The sequence below is a fragment of the Oryctolagus cuniculus genome, chromosome 7 (genome assembly GCF_964237555.1).
Source record: "Oryctolagus cuniculus chromosome 7, mOryCun1.1, whole genome shotgun sequence".
Classification (NCBI taxonomy): Eukaryota; Metazoa; Chordata; class Mammalia; order Lagomorpha; family Leporidae; genus Oryctolagus; species Oryctolagus cuniculus.
Window position 1 is genome coordinate 148,322,048 of NC_091438.1, and position 20,304 is coordinate 148,342,351.

At 44.6% G+C, this 20,304-nt stretch overlaps 1 protein-coding gene across 2 annotated transcripts in view; it reads right to left on the bottom strand.

Annotated features, from left to right (window-relative positions):
* The window catches only part of ZBTB40 (zinc finger and BTB domain containing 40), an 80,967-nt gene that overhangs the window by 33,064 nt on the left and 27,599 nt on the right, over positions 1-20,304 (bottom strand). For both annotated transcript variants that reach the window (XM_051856713.2, XM_002715990.5), the window contains exons 2-3: positions 4,830-5,580; positions 4,309-4,442 (exon numbers count right to left, since the gene is read on the bottom strand). In XM_051856713.2, coding sequence (XP_051712673.2) covers positions 4,309-4,442; positions 4,830-5,514 — 819 coding nt within the window. In that variant the 5' untranslated portion in view covers positions 5,515-5,580. The remainder of the gene's footprint in view (positions 1-4,308; positions 4,443-4,829; positions 5,581-20,304) is intronic.

Sequence of the window (20,304 nt, forward strand, 5' to 3'; positions counted from 1 at the left end):
TTGCCACCTTTCATCACTTATCTCAGGACATAAAGTAATCACGACACTGGTTCACATCTCCCTAAACTCAATCCAGGCCACCAGCCCCTGCCCATCTACTGTTCAGAAAAGAAACTGGCTATTTGACCCACCTCAGCCACAGCCCCCGTCACTCCGAGCCTTCACAAGCTCCAAAATGCTGTATCCCTTGGGAGGCTCCTTTACTGACTCTCAAGTTACGTTCTCATGACGACCCTGACAACCGCCACCAACTGCTGCCAACCACCAACAAATCATTCAAAGCCATTTGGGAGCTAAAACTGTATAATTAGAAAAACAAACAAAAATCTTCAAACAACCTTTAAAATTGTACTGACTCAAAATTAGGCTGCTCCCAGTGCACAGTCCTTACTACTGTCGTCACCGAGGTCTCCTACGACTGCTGCACACGCATCCCCACAAAGAATCGCAGGACTTCCTTGCCATCAAGACACCGTAAGGACAGGGATTGAGTCTTACATTTACTTTCCTGGTACAGAGCAATTGCTCAGTAAACATCAGCAGGGTCAAGGGGAAGCAACACTTGTGAAAACATGAGTATTCCATGGCCTCCCACAACACCAGGAAGTACCAGAAGATGCACACTAAGAGCTCTGTTAAGCTGTTAACCTCTCCAGCACTGCTTCTCAAAGAGTGGTCTGCAGATGACACCACAACCAGCAACCCAGGGAAATTTGTTAAAGATTTGTTAGATTCCCGGGCAGGCGCTGTGGTGTAGCGGGTAAAGCTGCTGCCTGCAGTGCTGGCATCCCACATGGGTACCGGTTTGTGTCCCGGCTGCTCCACTTCCGATCCAGCTCTCTGCTATGGCCTGGAAAAGCAGTACAAGATGGCCCAGGTCCTTGGGCCCCTGCACCCACATGGGAGACCTGGAAGAAGCTCCCGGCTTCGGATCGGCGCAGCTCTGGGTGTTGTGGCCATCTGGGGAGTGAACCAGCGGATGGAAGTCCTCTCTCTGCTTCTGCCTCTCTAGCTCTGCCTTTCAAATAAATCAATAAATCTCAAATTTTTAGATTCCCAAACTCCACCACAAGGTAAAGACTGGGTTCTGGAAATCAGGCCATGGAGACTCACATTTTAACAAGCACACCAGGCAATACTGAACATCACTGCACCACTGTGCTACAGACTCACAGCTTCACCTCATACCAGACAATGTCCCTGCAGCACAGAGAGCTGCTTCCGAGTGCGTGGTGGCGCCTATTTGAAGTACGCCTTACAAATTAAGCTTGAAGTAGCAGCAGATCATCTCCTGTGTCAGAAAAGATGACCATGGAATAAGATATTAAAAGGCATTGGGGAAAATGGGCATTTTGAGGTCTATTAGGTCCAAAAGTACAGAGCTACTAAATCAACAACAGTTGCTACTTAGCTGCTACTGTGTGCCTGGAATTTTACTGTGAGTGTTGTATAAATAATCTTTTTTTTTTTTTTTAAGATTTATTTATTTAAAAGACAGAATGACAGAGAAAGAGGGAGAGATGTAGAGATCTTCCATTTGCTGGTTCACTCCCAAAATGGCCGCAATGGCTGGTGCTGGTTCAGATTGAAGCCAGGAGCCAGAACTCCATTTGGGTCTCCCACGTGAGTGGCAGGTGTCCGAACACCTGCATCATCTTCCTCTACTATCCCAGGCACGTTAGCAAGAGTCAGATTGGCAGCAGAGCGCTCTGGTATGGGATGCCAGCATTGCAAGCTGTGGCTTTACCTGCTGCGCCACCATGCTGACCCATTAAGTAATCTTGATTAATTTACTGTGATCCTCTATGCAGGATTTTTATAAATTAGGAAGTAAGGCCTATAAAGACTCAGTTGTTCAAGGTCACAATGCCAGTAATTGGTAGAGCCGGGTAAGAATGCTATGTCCTCACAATGGAACACTGCCCAGCAATAAGAAGGAATGAACACACAACAGCTTGGATGGATCTCAAAGTAACTATGCTGCATTAGAGAAGTCAATGAAGACATATTCCATGATCCCATCTATGTAACACCCCAGAAAACACAAACTAGTCTAGTCTACAGTGACAGAAAGATCAGTGGTTACTGGGAAGATGGCTAACTGAAAGGCGGCAGGAGGGGCATGACGAAGAAACTCTTCGCGGTGCTGCTTCATTGTGGAGATGGTTCCAGGGCATATATCACAACTTCTCAGGCTACGTACTTCACGGAGGCCCCGACTCCTGCATGGCAAGCAAGCTGCTATGAAGCTAAAAGTGCCAGAGAAGTGGAGTGCCTAAGTGCAAAGTGGCACCTCCCCAACTCCATACTTAATGTAATCTGATGTTCTTAAAGCATCTTTTCCCTTTTTTCTTTCTGGAGTTGAAAGATTTATTATGGACTCTAACAGAATCAATTTTAAACACAGCAGCCAAGTAGTCTGTAGAGCTCTTACTCTGACCTCTAAAACCGGAGAAGAAACAGCATAAGCCTATAATGATCACCAACAGAGAATCTCTGCTCTTTCAAAGTACTATTAATGTCATTGCCATCAAAAGATTAGAACAAGAACTGGGAAAAAAGAAAGAAATGTTGAATGAGTCCATCCATGTATAACAGACATTTCTTGAGCGCCTATTATATGTCAGGCACTTTTAGGTACTAGTGTTAGGAAAAAATTTCCAAGACACAGTTCAAGTAAGTATAGAGGTGATGTTAATAATTCGATCCTGCTAATCTAGGGAATAATGTTGCTTCTCTGTAGCCAAAGGAAAGCGAGAGGAAACCTTAAGAGAGAAAATGAGGAGATAAGGCTGTAACCTATCAAGGAAAACAACAATAATAACAAAGCAACAAAAATGATGAACAGTTAGGAGGACAAGCAAGTGCAAAATATAAAAAAAACTTAATGTCCTTCAGCATAACAGGTACAGTGTCTCAACTGAGTCACTAAAAACCGAAAGGTCAGCTAAGAAACACAGCCTGATAACCAGCGGGCAGTTCTGTCAGGCAATTCTGAAACCTTCTTGCCACATGTACCATCTCTGCCCTGCTGGGATGCAGTACAACTCAGAAGGGAACAGCTCTGAAGGCAGACGCTTAGGTCTGAATTCTGGCTCAGAGTCTCAGGAGCTCTGCCTGTGATATCTGCCAAGTTACATCACTGCTTTTTTTTTGTTTTTGTTTTTTTGTTTTTAATTTTAAATTTTATTTGAGAAGCAGGGAGACAGAGAGAACTCCCATCTGCTGGTTCACTTGCCTAAATGCCCACAACACCAAAGGCTAAGCCAGGGCCAAAGCTGGGAATGTAATCTAGGTCTCCCATATGGCTGTCAGGAACTCAACTACTTGAACCATCACCACTGCCTCCCAGGGTGCACTGTAACAGGAAGCTGGAGTCAGGAGCTGGGAATTAAACCCAGGGACTCCAACGTGGCACAAGAGTGTCTTAACCACTAGGATAAATGTCTGTTCCTGTGTCAACTCTTTGAGAAAGTTTTCTCATCCATAAAACAGAACTAAAAAATAGTGCCCACTTAATTATGAAAGAATGGTATCATCAAAGAAGAATTCCGGAACAAAACTAACTGCCAGCTGGGGTTTGCATGGTGAGCAAAACGGGTAGAATACCCCTTATCCAGAATGCTCAGGAACAGCATCATTTCAAATTTTGGACTTTGGAATATCTGTACAAGCTTTACTCCTTCAGTAACTCTGTCTGAAAATCCAAACCCAGGGGCTGGCACTGTGGCTCTGCCCGTGGCACCATGTGGGCGCTGGTTCGTGTCTCGGCTGCTCTCTTCCAATCCAGCTCTCGGCTGTGGCTTGGGAAAGCAGTGGAAGATGGCCTAAGTTCTCGGGCCCCTGCATCCGCTGGGAGGCCTGGAAGAAGATCCTGGCTCCTGGTGTCGGATTGGCTCAGCTCCAGCTGTTGTGGCCATTTGGGAAGTGAACCAGCAGATGGAAGACCTCTCTCTCCCTGTCTCTCTAATTCTGCCTCTCAAATAAAAAAAGAAATAAATCTTAAAAAAAAAAAAAAAAACAACCAAACCCAAACCCTCTGCAAGGCGCCCACAGGACACTCAGCAAGTTTCCGGCTTTAGAGCTTTCCAGACTGCGGGTCTCTGGATTAGAGATGTTCATGCCCTGCACTTCACTGGGCGAGTATTCTGCCTTGTACTTTGCAAGACTGCCCTTGAAGGAGGTCAGAAAATTTAAAGCTTACAACACCTGCAGCCCCACAGTAGTGTGCATTTCCTCCAATAGCAAACTAAAATAATATCCTGAGAACATGAAACCAGCAAACAAATAAAGCTCAGAGATGCCTACCTCCTTCTGCGGGCCTTTAATTTCTGAACATTCTTCTAGTCTTTTTAAAACATCCTGAGTAACCAAGACTGCGTCTGAGAAGACACTTTCATTTTCCAGAAGGAAATCCAGGTGGCAGCGCTGCCTCTCACATTCTGAGGTAGAACACAATAAAATAAGTCAGTCACTAATCCCGTGAAGCAGCTGAAAAGCTGAAGCTGTCTGAGGACGCTCAGGTCGCAGCTGTGTCCCAGCCCCTCTCCCAGCTCCCTCCTCTGTCCTCTCCTCAGCCTGGTAGCAGCACGGATCATCAGCAGAAATTTCAATCCTGCTTTTGCGTGCTGTAGTTCACCTCCAGCCTCTCAACCGTGGAAAACACAGGCACTTTTAAAAGAACGCCCCAGTAAGGCACTGTACTCCATCTTGGTTTCCTGCCTCAAAGAAGTATTGGGTAAATTTATCAATGAAACAAACAAAAGCTAATAAAGATCATGGAACCTCATAACTGACAGAAAACAAAGCAATAAGTAAGCGAGTGTTACCTGGCTCGGTGCTTGCCTCCTCTGCCTCACTAAAGGTCTGGACAACAGGGGACGGGCAACGACTTTCAGCGGTCGGAGAAGGCTCCACTGGAGCTCCTGCGCCACCCACCGTCTCCTGACCACTGGCAGGGTCCACCCCGGTGTCCTGTGGAGCTGCAGGGGCTGCTTCCTCTGCCTCAGCTTTCACAGGGCCCCCAGCCGTGGCAGACACCTCGGCGGGAGGAGGTTCTGTAGAGGAAAGAACTTCTACTTCAGACTTCTCCGATTCCTTCCTGGGCGGTTCGGAGGCTGGCGGAGACACATCCCTCACCACCTGGCCCTGGACAGAGCAGCTCACGAGGCTGGTCAGAAGGTTTTTACAACTCACGGCCACATCGAACATCTGGAGGCTGTCGGCTAAGGAGATGATTTTGGAGAAGTTGTGCTTGCCCACAGGCAGTCTGCCAGTATACATCATCTCCAACAAGAGGGCAAACTCCTCAGGGCTCACCACACTCGCATCAATGGAGATGGTGTCTGTGTTGTCCAGCAGGGTTTTGAACAGGAGGCTGGCTGCAGCCAGGACGAGCTTGTGGGCCCTGAAGTAAATGGTCCCGATGGAAATGGTGCAGTCACAGAACTGCTGCTCCTTGCACAGGGTGTAGAGCTGCTGCAGCAGCTGCCGGCTGTAGTTGGGGAGCTCCATGGCGTCAGCCCGGCCCCTAGGCCCTCTCTTCCTCTCTCCTGCCAGAGTTTGCGGTGAGGATCAGTCCTGGGGAAAGCCACAACACCGTGTTACAAGTTCACAGAGAACACCTTGAATGAAATGCTCAACAGACAAAAGCTAATTTCACTCCTTCATTCAACAAACGTTGCTCCACAGGGAGGGGCAGTGCGCCAGGTTTGCTGAAGTAACGGCTATTAGCAGGTGTCTACGTGGGAGGGGCTCGTTTGTGCTTTACACGTGTGATCTGCACGACTCAACAGCAAAGGTCCTGTTTCCTCCCCATTTTACAGATGTGACTAAAGTGCACAGGGACAGAACGAAGCGCATAAGAGAAAGCAGACAGTAAAACTGAGTGCCGGCCGGCGCTGCGGCTCACTAGGCTAATCCTCCACCTGCGGCACCAGCACCCGGGTTCTAGTCCCGGTTGGGGCGCCAGATTCTGTCCCTGTTGCTCCTCTTTCAGTCCAGCTCTCTGCTGTGGCCCGGGAGTGCAGTGGAGGATGGCCCAAGTGCTTGGGCCCTGCACCCCATGGGAGACCAGGAAAAGCACCTGGCTCCTGCCTTCGGATCAGCGCGGTGCGCCGGCCGCAGTGGCCATTAGAGGATGAACCAACGGTAAAGGAAGACTGTTCTCTCTGTCTCTCTCTCACTGTCCACTCTGCTTGTCAAAACAAAACAAAACAAAAACAAAAACAAAAAACCTGAGTGCCACACTTCAGTGACTTCAAAGCTGCAGCCACACTCCAGATGCCAATCCTGGCCCCTAGGAGCTCTCAGCCCAATGGAGGTGACAAACATGTAGGCACAAACTTATGATGACGTCCTCCGCTTCCTCGATCTGTCCACAGCATTGGCCGGATGTCACCATTCCCGCCCTGGAAAACACACTGTGCGCGGATTCGACTCCACTCACTAGCCACACCTTCTCAAGTTTCCCTTGGTGTCAACTTGGCCTCCAAACTCACTCATCCACCTTTCAGCTTCTCTCTCATCTGATTCTATCACTTAGAAATATCACGCAATGCTCACAGCTGTTGGGCTTCTGTCTGCTCCTCAGTCCTCCCCGCTGAACCCCAGATGATACTTCCATCTACCTACTCAACCCAAGAGGTTTCTGAAACCTAAGACGCCCAAAACTCTCCTACCATCTTCCTCAGTTCACAATTATGTCCTAGTTGTTCAGACTAAAAATCTAGAAGTCATCTGTAGTCCCAGAATTTTTTTTTAATTCTAATAGCCTATATCCAATCCTTTTTATTTTCTACTGGCTCTACCTTCAAAAAAAATGTAAAAAAAATTCAATCACTAATCACTACCCACTGCTGGCTAGTCTCCTCACCAGTCTCCTGCTCCGTACCTTGCCCTAACTTCCATCCTGCAGTCATGGCCAAATCTGTCACGCTGCACAAAAGACAGTCTTAGGGGAAAATTCAAGGTTCTCATAACGATCTACCAACTCCTTCATGCTCTGGCTGTCTTCAGCTTTCTATCCTCATCTACCACCTAGCCTGCTCCCAGGCATGCTTCAGTCTCCAAGTTGCTTCTTAAATGAGGGTAATTATAAAAGTTCATGGAAAAAGGAAGTTTATTTTGGCATAAAATTTTTTTTGAGATTGATATAGTTTTTACATATACATATTCCATGAACTTTAAAAAGTATTTACTTATTTGAGATGGGGGTGGGGAGGGAGAAAGAATGCAAGCTCCCATCCACTGGCTTATGCCCCAAAATGCCCACAACAGCCCTGGGCTAGGAGCCAGGAACTCAATTCAGGTCTCCCAATGAGTGGCAGAAGTCCAATTACCTGAGCCATTACCATGGCCTCCTAGGATTTGCATTAGTAGGAAGGAAGTCAGAAACCAGAGTCAAGTTTCTACCCCAGGCACTCTGAGAGGGGACCCAGGGGTCTTAGCTGGTATCTTAATTACTGGGCCAAATGCCCACACGCCTCCCTCCCCCAGTGTGCATGGTTTGCTCTCTCACTATCATTAGGTCTCTGCCCAAAAGCCAAACTATGGGGCAAAAACCCCGAAAGCACTGGTCACTGTGTAGGGACATAGGCTCACCAAAAGACTGAGACCTGGGGCCTGCATTGTGATGCAGAGGGCTAGGGCACCACTCAACACTGGCACCCCGAATTGGAGTGCTGGTTCCAGTCCCAGCTGCTCTGCTTCTGATCCAGCTCCCCACTAATGTGCATGGGAAGGTAGCAGAAAATGGCCCAAGTACTTGGACCTCTGCCTCCCATGTGGGAGACCTGGATGGGGCTCCTTGCTCTTGGCTTATGGGGAGTGAGCCATCAGATGGAGGATTGACTTACTTTCTTTCTCCCTTCTCTCCCCCCACCGCCCTGTCAGTCTGCCTTTCAAATAAAAAAAATTAAAAAGAATAAAAAAGGCGAGACCTAATCATCCTAATTGTGGACTACAGGATATTCTCCCCAACCCCTGGCTGCTACATTCCTACAGCCATCTGCAGCAGCTCCGTGCATGCAGTACAGCACGTCAGCTTTCAACAAAAAAGTTACAAGGCATACTAAAAGGCAGACAGTGTGGTTTGAAGAGGTGAGCATCAGAACCAGACTCTGACATAGCAGGAATGTTAGAATTATCAGACTGGATTTTTTTTTAGAGACTTATTTATTTGTTTGAAAGCCAGTTAGAGAGAGAGGAAGGAGAGGCAGAGAAACATCTTCTTCCATCTGCTGGTGCACTTTGCAAATGGCCACAGTGGCCAGGGCCGGGCCAGGCTGACGCCGCGAGACGGGAGTTCACCCAGGTTTCCCATGCGGGTGCAGGGACCCAAGTTTCTGGGTCCTCTTCCCCTGCTTTCACAGGTGCATTAACAGGGCGCTGGATCCAAAGTGCAGCAGTTTAACCTGCTACACCCCAAAACTAACCTCTAGACTAGGAATTTCTTAACAGTATGATTAATATACTAAGTAAGGGGTTTAATGGAAAAAGTGGAAAACCCCAAGAAGAGACGGATAATGCAAATGGAAATACGGAAATTCTAAGAATAAGAAATTCTAGCAGTCAAGAACATCATATCAGAAATGAAGCACCTGATATCACCCCATGCCCATCCATGATAAAGACTTTCTGCAAATTAGAAAATAGAGGGGAACTTGATAAAGAGTATCTATAGGAAACCTACAGTTGACACTTACTTAATGGCAAGAAACTAAAAGTTTTCCTGCTAAGATCAACAACACAGCAAAGATATTCCTTCACATAACTGCTTTTCAATATTGTCTGGGAAGTCCCAGCTAATGCAACAAGTACAGGAAATAAAAGGTATAAAAATTCAGAAGAAAGATATCTCTCTTTGTTTGCAGATGAGATGGTGGTCTACACAGGAAATCTAAGAGAATTGTCCAAAAACAAAACAAAACAAAATTTCCTCCTGGAATTAATAAGAAATTACAGTAAGGCTGCAGGATACAAAGTTAATATAAAAAAGTCAACTGCTTTCCAACAACCTAGAGGTGAACAAAAAAAAAAGTCTGAAATTTAAAAGCATCACCAAAGTAAAACTACTTAGGTAAAACCTAACAAAATATGCCCAAAAACTACATGAGGAAAACTACAAAACTCTGATGAAAGAACTCAAAGAACTAACTAAAACAGATACATTCCATGTTCTTGGATAGAAAGACACAGTTCTGTTAAGATGTCAGTTCCTCACAATTTGATGTACAGATTCAACACAATCCCAGCAATTTACTTTGTGGCTCTCAACAAACTGATTTTACAGTTCATATGGTAAGGCAAAAGACATACTAACCAACAGGATACCGCAGGACAAAGTTGGAGGACTGATGCAACCTGACTTACTGCAAGGCCTGGCGCTGTGGCATAGTGGGTTAAGCCTCTGCCTGCAACACCAGCCTCCCCAAAGGGCGCCGGGTCACTTCCCGGTTGCTCCTCTTCCACTCCAGCTCTCTGCTTATGGCCCAGGGAAAGCAGTGGTAGATGGCCAGAGTGCTTGGGGCCTTGCACTCATGTCGCAGACCTGGAAGAACATCCTGGCTCCTGGCTTCAGATCGGCCCAGCTCCAGCAGTTGCAGCCATTTGGGGAGTAGAGTAAACCAACAGACGGAAGACCTTTCTCTCTGTCTTTCCCTATCTCTAACTTTACCTCTCAGATAAATAAAATCTTAAAAAAAAAAAAAAAATCATACTACAGGGAGCAGAGACTGGGTCAGGCAGATGCCAGAAGCCAGGAACTCCATCCATGTCTTTTCACATGGGTGGCAGGGGCCCAAACACTTGGACCATCTTCGGCTGCCTTCCCAAATACACTAGCATATAGGTAGATCAAGAAGTGCAGCAGCCAGGACTTGAAACGGCACTCCTATTGATAAGAGATGTTGGTGTAACAGGCAGCAGCTTAAACCGCTGTACCACAATGCTGCCTTAAGTCAAATGATCTTTGACAAAGAAGCAAAAATGGTCTTTTTCCACAAATGGTATTGGAACAACTAGACATTCACATAGGAAAATACGAAACTAGACACAGACCTATTCCCTTCTCAAAAATTAACTCAAAATGTATCCGTGACCTAAATGTAAAATTATAAAACTGTAAACTCCTAGAATATAACACAGGGGAAAACCAAGCTGACTTTAGGTGTGGGGACAATTCTTTAGGTATAGCAGCAAAGGCATAATCCATGAAAGAAACAATTGATAAGCTGAACTTCATTATAATAAAATAAAAACTTCTGTAACAAGCAAAGTCAAGAAAATAAGAAGATAAGCCACAGATGGGGAAAAATATTTACAAAAGATTCATCTGATAAAAGACTGTTACCGAAATATACAGAGAACTCTTAAAAATCAACAAGAAAATGAACAACCTGATTTTAAGAATCTGTAAAAAATGTGAACAGAAGAAAGATTCTTCACCAAAGAAGACACACAGATGGCAGGTGAGCACACGAAAAGCTGTCCCACACTGTGTATCAACAGGAAACTGAAAGTCAAACCAGCGAAGATTCCACTGCACCCCTACTGGACTGGCCAGAACTGCAAACACAGCAACACCAAGTGACGACTACGCCGTGGGCACACAGACCATCAGTCGTGACACCGAAAGCTGCTGAGACGGCAAAGCAACACACCTACACTTAGGAAGGCAGCTTGGCAGCTTCCTACAAAACTGAACATACTTCTCCCACACAACGCGGCAATCTCACTGCGTGGTATTTACTCAAAGGAGCTGGAGACTTACTTTACACAAAAGCCTGCACGTGATGTTTACAGTAGCTTTCTTCATAGTTTCCAAAATTTGGAAGCAACTAAGAAGGAGGTAAACAGGTAAATGAACTGTGGTATAACCAGACAATGGAATATTAGTCAGCACTAAACAGAAATGTGCTGTGAAGCCAAGACAAGACACAGAAGAAGCATAAATGCGCGTTACTAAGTGAAAAGCCAGTCTGAAAAGACTACACATTGTGTGATTCCCACCACGTGATGTTCTGGAAAAGGCAGAACTACGCGGACAGTGAAAAGATCAGTGTTTGGGCTGCTCAGCGAGGGAGGAACGATGAAGTAAAAAAGAGATTTCCAGGGCATGAAATTATTCTGCATGAATATAATGGTACATACAGGCCACGAGACATTTGTCAAAACCCAGAGAATTCACAACACTAACAGGGAACCCTCATGTAAACTGTGGACTTTGGGTAATAACGATGTGTCAATATGTGGGTAATAAAGATGCTGACAGTGGTGGAGGCTGTACATGGCGTACAGAATGCGGACTAAACAGGAACCCTTTGTGCTTTCCATTCAGATTTTCTGTGTACCTAAAACTGCTCTAAAAAAAAAAAAAAAGAAAGTAAGCCATTACAATAAAAATTCCCTAAAATGCATATAAACTTTTCCATCCTGACAACCTCAAACTTCATCTATACCACTGTACCTGAACACTGTTGGTACTCATGAATTTATGTAGTTTTTTAAGCTTGCCCGAAGAGGAGCTTTGAGAACATCCTGCCCTCTGTTTAGTAGTTTGTTTTAATATCTGTATTATCAGACTGTGTGTGTGTATGTATATATACATATATATAGATAGATAGATAGATAGATTTAAACAGATGAAAAACATAGTCCTAATAGCTAAATGACTTGCCAGAACAGTAGGCAGACTCAGGAACAGTAGGCAGACTCAGGAACAGGTGCTGGCGCTGTGGCATTGCAGGTAAAGCTGCTTCCTGCAGTGCCGGCATCTCATATGGGCGCAGGTTCAAGTCCCAGCTGCTCTACTTCCCATCCAGCTCTCTGCTATGGCCTGGGAAGGCAGCAGAGGATGGTCCAAGTGCTTGGGCCCCTGAAATCGCATGGGAGACTCAGAAGAAGCTCCTGGCTCCTGGCTTCAGATCAGCGCAGCTCCAACTGTTGGGGCCATCTGGCTCACTCTCTGCCTCTAACTCTTCGTAACTCTTTCAAATTAATAAATAAATCTTAAAAAAAAAAAAAAAGTCAACCAGCAAAATGTTTGGGAAAAAAAAAGCAAGAACAGGACTGAAATTTCTATCTTTTTTTTTTTTTTTTTTTTTTTTTGACAGGCAGAGTGGACAGTGAGAGAGAGAGAGACAGAGAGAAAGGTCTTCCTTTGCCATTGGTTCACCCTCCAATGGCTGCCACGGCCGGCGCGCTGCGGCCGGCGTACCGCGCTGATCCGATGGCAGGAGCCAAGTACTTCTCCTGGTCTCCCGTGGGTGCAGGGCCCAAGTACTTGGGCCATCCTCCACTGCCTTCCCGGGCCACAGCAGAGAGCTGGCCTGGAAGAGGGGCAACTGGGAAAGAATCTGGCACCCCGACAGGGACTAGAATCCCGTGTGCCAGCGCCACTAGGTGGAGGATTAGCCTAGTGAGCCGCGGCGCCGGCCGAAATTTCTATCTCTTGGTACTTATGGAGAGAGAAAAAAATTTCCATAAAACTTAAAATAAGCAAAGGTAGTACCTATCTAAGTAAAGGAGTAACCAAAATTTTTAAAATAAGCTTATTTAAACATTTAATATTTTAACAAAAAATTAGAGCATGAATTTAGTTTGCAACTAATAGAAAGCATAAACTACTAGAAAGGCACTGATGTGAATAAGTAAGACCAATGTACCTCCTCCTCCATCCCCCTAAACCCCTGACAACCACTGATCACTTTACTCACAAATCCTATCAACATAGTGTGAATTTCCTTTCACAAGAATCAGGCCTTATGGATTATAGTAAACCAACAGACTTTCCTGGACATCTGTCTGAACATTCTTATTAATAAGAAACAAGAGACGGGATTATATTTTCATGGCACACTAAATTCTGCTTTATGGTCATTTTTCCAGGGAGGGTATCCACATCTTCCATCAGGTTAAAAAGTAAGACACACCAGGGAGCTGTTTTAAGCATTAACTACAGGTACTTGCAGTCAGAGCTATTTAACATTTTCAACAACTACATTAGGAGAGCTGTGGCGCAGTGGGTACAGCTGAAGCTTGCAGTGCCGGCATCCCACATGGGTGCCGGTTCAAGCTGCAGCTGTACCACTTTGGATCCAGCTCTCTGCTCTGGCCTAGGAAAGCAGCAGAAGATGGTTTAAGTCCTTGGGCCCTTGCACCCACATGGGAGACCCAGAAGAAGCTGCTGGCTCCTGGCTTTGGGTCAGCCCAACTCTGGCCAATGTGGCCATTTGGGAGTGAAGCAGTGGACGGAAGACCTCTCTCTCTCTGTAACTCTGCCTTTCAAGTAAATAGATAAATCTTTAAGGGGGGAAAAAAAAAGAGAAAATGGAATAACTTTATAGCAGAATGTATAGCTGGAAAGGGTTAAAAAATACTGAACCACTTTTGGCTTACCAATACGTAAGATATTAAAAACACAGATATAAACTTGAGCAACAGAAGGAAACAGGGTAGCAAAGGCTGAAAACATTCAAGGGCGGTCAAGGGCTACACGATGAATGTAAACTGGCAAGGCTGGAAGTTGAAATTTTATTGTGATTAATAGGAATACTAATTAAAGAGCAGACTTTTAGCAAAACGGCATGCTGAGCTGATGCAAACATTCTTTCCTCCCACCTCAAACACATAGAAATGCTGGATAAAGCATTAAAAAATGCTTTTAAAATACATAGCCAAGATTTTTTAAAAATGAAATCCCCAGGCACCTGAAATGAAAGAGACACCAATATCAAAGTTACAACAGTAAGTGGCAGCTGAGACCATGGTGGTCCACAGAGGCTTTAAATTCCTATACAGACTCTGAGCTTGAAGGAGGAAACAGTCATGCTCACAAGGAAACTGGAGACGTAGCTCCAAGCAGGTAGAAGGTGGGCAAGTTAGAACTGAGATCTTGCAAAAAGCCCAGGGCCTCACACACCTATTCCTCCACTGTGTGCAGTCTGACAAATCCCTGCTCCCTGGTGCAGGGAAACAGACACAGATGTTGCTAACTGTCTAGGGCTTGAAGAAGAAAAAACATTTCCACAAAAAAATCTAAAATGTAGGCCCACACCATACAGAGGTATTCATGCTAAAATTTTTCTTTTCTTTTTTTTTTTTTTTAAGATTTATTTATGGGGCTGGCACTGTGGGATAGCGGGTAAAGCCACCGCCTTCAATACCAGCGTCCCATACAGGTACTGGTTCAAGTCTGGACTGCTCCACTTCTGATCCAGCTCTCTGCTATGGCCTGGGAAAGCAGTAGAAGATGGCCCAAGTCCTTGGTTCCCAGCACCCACATATGAGACCTGGAAGAAGCTCCTGGTTTCTGGCTTCAGAATGGCCCAGCTCTGGCCGCTGCAGCCATTTGAGGATTGAACTAGCAGATGAAAGACTTCTCTCTCTCTCTCTCTCTGCAACTCCACCTTCCAAATAAATAAATAAATCCTAAACAAAACAAAACAAAACAAAAAAAAAAAAAAAAAAAGGAATTGTCCTCCTGCTGACACATCCTAGAAAAATTCTCCTAAAGGTCCATAAAAAAATATGGTCAGGAAGATCACTGGGCCGTTGTTTGTGCAGCAGGGAGATAAGAGGCAATTTAGATTCTTCACCAAAAGAATGAATAATCAATGTGTACGATGTATGCTATGGAACACAGGGTATCACCAGAGAGGAGGACAGCTTGCTATTCACTCAGGAACATGGAAAGATCTTAAAGACCCAGCACAAGTGAAAAAAATAAGAAATGAGATGAAGCCTAGAGCATAACATATCAAAAATAATACTATGTACTGGATAAGGCTACACATACTATCAAAGACAAATGTGTTATCAAATACATTAGACTGAGTGCCCGTAAAGGGGGCAAGGGACAGGAACAGGACGTAGGGATGAGAGGAAGATACGATGTGAGAGGTTCTAATCAGATAGACGAATGCTAAAGTCACAAGAGGTTCCCCAAGCCTTCTCCTTTATTTTTTTTTTAAACAGGCAGAGTGGACAGTGAGGAGAGAGAGAGAGAGAGAGAGAGAAAGGTCTTCCTTTTGCCACTGGTTCACCCTCCAATGGCCGGTGCGCTGCGACCGGCGCACCGCGCCTATCCAAAGGCAGGAGCCAGGAGCCAGGTGCTTCTCCTGGTCTCCCATGGGGTGCAGGGCCCAAGTACTTGGGCCATCCTCCACTGCACTCCCGGGCCACAGCAGAGAGCTGGCCTGGAAGAGGGGCAGCCGGGACAGAATCGGGTGCCCCGACTGGGACTAGAACCCGGTGTGCCGGCGCCGCAAGGCGGAGGATTAGCCTATTGAGCCCCGGCGCCGGCAAAGCCTTCTCCTTTAAAGGACATAAAAAGTCACATGATGAAGTAAGATTTGCAAATTCACCAAGAAAAGTCATTCCATGCAGAAAACAGGGGAAACAGCATCTCCAAGAACTGAGAATGGTAAAAACTATAGAATACTATAAAATACTACAAATTATTCATGTTTTATTTTAATAAACAGATAAAATGAAGGGAAGTCATAATAAAGGAAAAAACAGGAGGAGAAAAGAATAGACAGATGTGAAAAAGAACCAAAGGGCCAGCGCCGTGGCGCGGTAGGTTAATCCTCTGCCTACGGCGCTGGCATCCCACATGGGTGATGGTTTGGGTCCCAGCTGCCCCTCTTCCAATCCAGCTCTCTGCTATGGCCTGGGAAAGCAGTGGAAGATGGCCCAGGTGCTTGGGCCCCTGCACCCACATGGGAGACCAGGAGGAGGTACCCAGCTCCTGGCTTTGGATTGGTGCAGCTCTGGCTGTTGTGGCCATCTGGGGAGTAAACCAGCAGAAGGAAGATTTTTTTCTGTCTCTCCCTCTCACTGTCTGTAACTCTGCCTCTCAAATAAATATATAAATAAATATTAAAAAAAAAAAAAAAACCTTCCAGGACTAAAAAAACAAGTCAAGGAAATGCATCTACTGATGCATAAAATAGATTAAAAACACCTAATGAAAAAAATCAGTGATTAGGAGAAAGTCTGAGGAAACTGCTCAGAAGGTAGCAGAAGGTAGAACAGTTAGAAGCACGGAAAATCCGAGAGGCATGAGGACAGGGAAGACAGAATGAGTAGGTTAAACATGCACTGAACAGACAGACGTTCCAGACAGAGACAAGGGAGAACACATAGGAGAAGTAAATTGAAGACATAATGTCTGAGAACTTTCTAGAACTAAAAACAGACACAAGTCTTTAGAATGAAAACTTCAGAGCATCAACGGAAAAAAATGCAAGCAAACAAAGAGAAAAGATAACACAGGAAAATGACAACTAGACTGATACAAACTTTCCATTAATAACAATAGATGTCAGAAGAAAATAGTTTTCAAACATTATGGGAAATACTAATCAGCCACCTATCTATATGATAAGAAACTATCTTTTGAAACTGAGTTTCAAAAAGACTCAGTGTCACTCAATGACACCGGAAGAAGAAAACTGAACCAGAACAAATAGTGTGTAAGGAAAAACTTGGAAGCAGCAAGCAAAGAAACTGCTAAATACCAAACTCACTAAAATGGTTAAAATCAGAAAGACTGACAGCACCAGATGTTGATGAGAAGGCTGAGTATCAAACTCTGAAATATCCTTGGTAGAATGAAAAATGGTCTAACTCCTTGAATAACTGTTCAGTCATTTCTATAACAAAGAATGAACTACTAAATATGCAACAACATGGATGACTATCATAAATGTCATTCTCAAAGAAGGAAAATACACAAAAGAGGAAATACCATATGATCCAACTTAACAGGAAATACACAATAAACTAAGAAATACAGATAAAAATAATCTATTGTAATAAAAATCTGACAGCAACTGTGGAAGTGTTAGGGATGGTTTGGGAAGAGATTTGAAAGGAGTTGAGAGAATGGAAATGTTCAATTCCTTATTTTGGTGTGGCAGTTACAAGCTCTCCAAATAGAACACTTAAGATCACTGTACTGGGGCTGGTGCTGTGATATGCTAGGTTAAGCATCTGCCTGCAGTGTCAGCACCCCATATGGGTGCCAATTTGAGTCCCGGATGTTCCACTTCTGATCCAGCTCCCTGTTAATGGCCTGAGAAAGCAGTAGAAGATGGCCCAAATGCTTGGGCCCCTGCACACCCATGGGAGAGCTGGAAGAAGCTCCTGGCTCCTGGTTTCGGATCGGTCCACCTCCAGCCATTGCGGCCATTTAGGGAGCGAACTAGCAAATGGAAGACTGACCTCTCTGTCCCTCCCTCTGTCTGTAACTGCCTCTCAAGTAAAAAAATAAATCTTAAATAAAAAAAGATCGCTGTACTGCTAATTATATCTTAATAAAAATTACTTTATCTAGATGCCCAGACTGTTTAAAACTGATAGGGGAAGGGGAGGGTTAGAAACAAGGAATAATAATGGCCACCAGAGCTGCTACCACGTGTTGACTGCTTCCTATTGCCAGGTACTGTTCTAAGTGCTCGCATACATTCGTTTGTTTAATCCTTTCAAAAACCCTACAAAATTGGTGCTCTTATTTATCATCCTCATTTTCAGATAAGATCGTAACACAGAGAGGTTACATAACTTACCCAACTCACCCAGGATCACACAATTTGTGTGTCACAATGGGATTCAAAATCAGGCAGTCTGGCACTGTAGTCTATACTATTTATCAAACCTTGTAAGCCACTGCTTCTCTGGAACTAAAAATCAACAAAATGGAGGAGAGAAGCAGACTAGAGTCAGAGCAGTCTAAAAGTCAAGAGGATGACAAAAATAATTAGTTTTAGTCTTTTAAGTGATGTGTTTATTAACATGTAAGCGTATACGGGAAAATAAGATAAATAAATAAATACAAATAAGAGGTATAAAACTAAAAAATGAATAACCCGGTAGTAAGTGGGAAAAGGAAAAAAGGCAGGCAAGAAAAGTGCAGCAAATAGAAAGCAAGATAGCAGAGATAAACCCAAATGTACTAGTGCTCACAACAGAGACAGTTAACCCTGGTTAGAACCCAAATGTACTAGTGCTCACAACAGAGACAGTTAACCCTGGTTAGAACCCAAATGTACTAGTGCTCACAATAGAGACAGTTAACCCTTGTTAACAGGCAGACTCCCTGGGTTTTTCAAGACAGCTGCACATTACTCAGCAGTATGGGTGTGTTTACACTTGAGTGCCACACATGTATTAAGCACTGTGTTAGCACTACCACTGTCGCAAAGAGAGGCTATGAAATCAACTGCATTGAACAGTTTTGAAACAGCCATCTGACTGAAATGTGTGTGTGTGTGTGTGTGTGTGTAAATCAATAGTTAAACTATACAATCTTTATAGACCACAGTCAGGTACAAACTTCCATCATTAAATAAACATGCGGGATCCACTAGTGGTTTGGGAGCTGGTGAAATATACCACAGAGACTGTATCTTGCTGATCGTACAGCTGAAATGTAAAAGCCTCTAACATATCTTACTGTGCTTCTCCCTCTGCAAGGAAGCGAAATGGAGAAGATAAAATTCAGCACCAGATGTGATGCAGTCAGTGTGCTTTCCAGAGGCAAGAAACTATAGTAGGCTCTGCAGGTTGCACTAAGTCCTACAGCTTCACGTACAGACAGAGACAACCTAAATTATGTTATTAAGCACTTATGAAAATTGCTAGGCCTGGAAAATTGTCAAAGGTCCCATGGGAAGAATGTTTAAGCAACAAAAGAGAACCAGAACGATGGATATTCCTCAAAGGAACAATATTAAAGCCTCAAGAAAAGACTATACTGATACAGAATAAAGACACTTAGAAAGAAGAAACTTAATTGGCTGAACCAAGTGCTGCATAATGACCCAAAACACAAATGGGAATTCAACACAAAGTAGAAACTAGGCCAGCTTTCTAAAAGGAGCACAAAGAATATTTATTTAAATTTTTATTCTGTCCACTTCCAAAAAGAATTCCAAAAAGTTTGAGTGTTCTCTGAGTTACCAAAAATCGAAACCGGAGACGAAAGCTATGAAAAGCCCAAGTGAAAACTAAGTCATAGGTTGTAGGAAACATGGAATCCCTTTAGTGAACAGGAAAGAAGACAACACTCAAGATTCAGCCTCGATGTACATCGCCTAATTAAATAAGCAGATGTTCTGCGATCCACACTGCTGACAAGTCCCCAAGCAAGGCACTCAAGCAAGGCCTCTGCAGCCACTACTGGAGGTACGGGGCTCTTAGTGCTTTTCTCCAATTTACTGTCTCCAGCCAGCAACACACAGAGGTCAACCAGTAACCATTTATGAGTCAACTGCCCTTCATTTACTCAGCACATTCTAGGTGCTGTGTGAGAGCAAGTGAAACACAAAACAAGACCGGGAGCTGCTAATAAAACTGACTTCACACCAGAATGACCAAAAACAAACTCTTCAAGAGATGAGAAGAGGGAAAGGAAGAGGAGAGAAAAATCAGAATGACAGCAGTGAGTGGCAGGGAAAGGGAAAGAGCGGGAACTGCTAATTCCAAATTAGGGACAATTTCAACAGGCAAAGGCAAAAAGGTAAAGCGCCACGCACACAAGGAGAAGCACACACCTGGTTCCAGAAGAGGCATCCTTGGCATGTGTGCAGCAAACAGCACATTTGCATGGGCAGGTGGCACCGCACCTGGCATCTCAGAGGCACCAATGAGTAGCTGCCACCCCTCTCCTGGAAACTGGGCTGACTACAGCCCATTTCCTAAAGCACCCACGCAAGAGGAAGTGCGCAGTACAAGGCCAGATAATGAGCAGAGAAACTTCATGCCTGCTTTGTGAGGCAGGAGCTGCAGACACCCAGCAACAGCACTGTCAGTGACGGGGGCATGCCCCGAGAAGGAAAGAGATGAGCTCCAGGAAGAACAGGCATAGACAGACCGGCTACCAGTGAACGACGACGGAAGGTCCATGGAGCAAAAGCTGCGGATTTCTGAATTTCAATCTCCAAAGGACAAAAGCCATTCTTATTCTTGATCAAGGGTCCTCAATTCCAGGTCCCCCAATGACTCTGCTCTCTCCTTGGGTACATCTATCCCATGGTCTGAGACATCGTCGGTCTTCTGGCCTCACTTGATGCATACCTGTTTAAAGGTTGTTTTGTTTTGTTTTGTTTTGTTTTTTTAATTGTGGCTAGCGATAATCCCTGCCATCTGAACAAAATCTTTACTTCTACCTGACGCCTGGGCTCTGAGAACCAGAGAGCTAGAAGGGACCTTTGAGAGCCCTATTCATCGCTTTCACTGAACAGGAGTCATTACTTTATCAATCACGTACTCTCATTGCATGACCACATGACCTCAGTG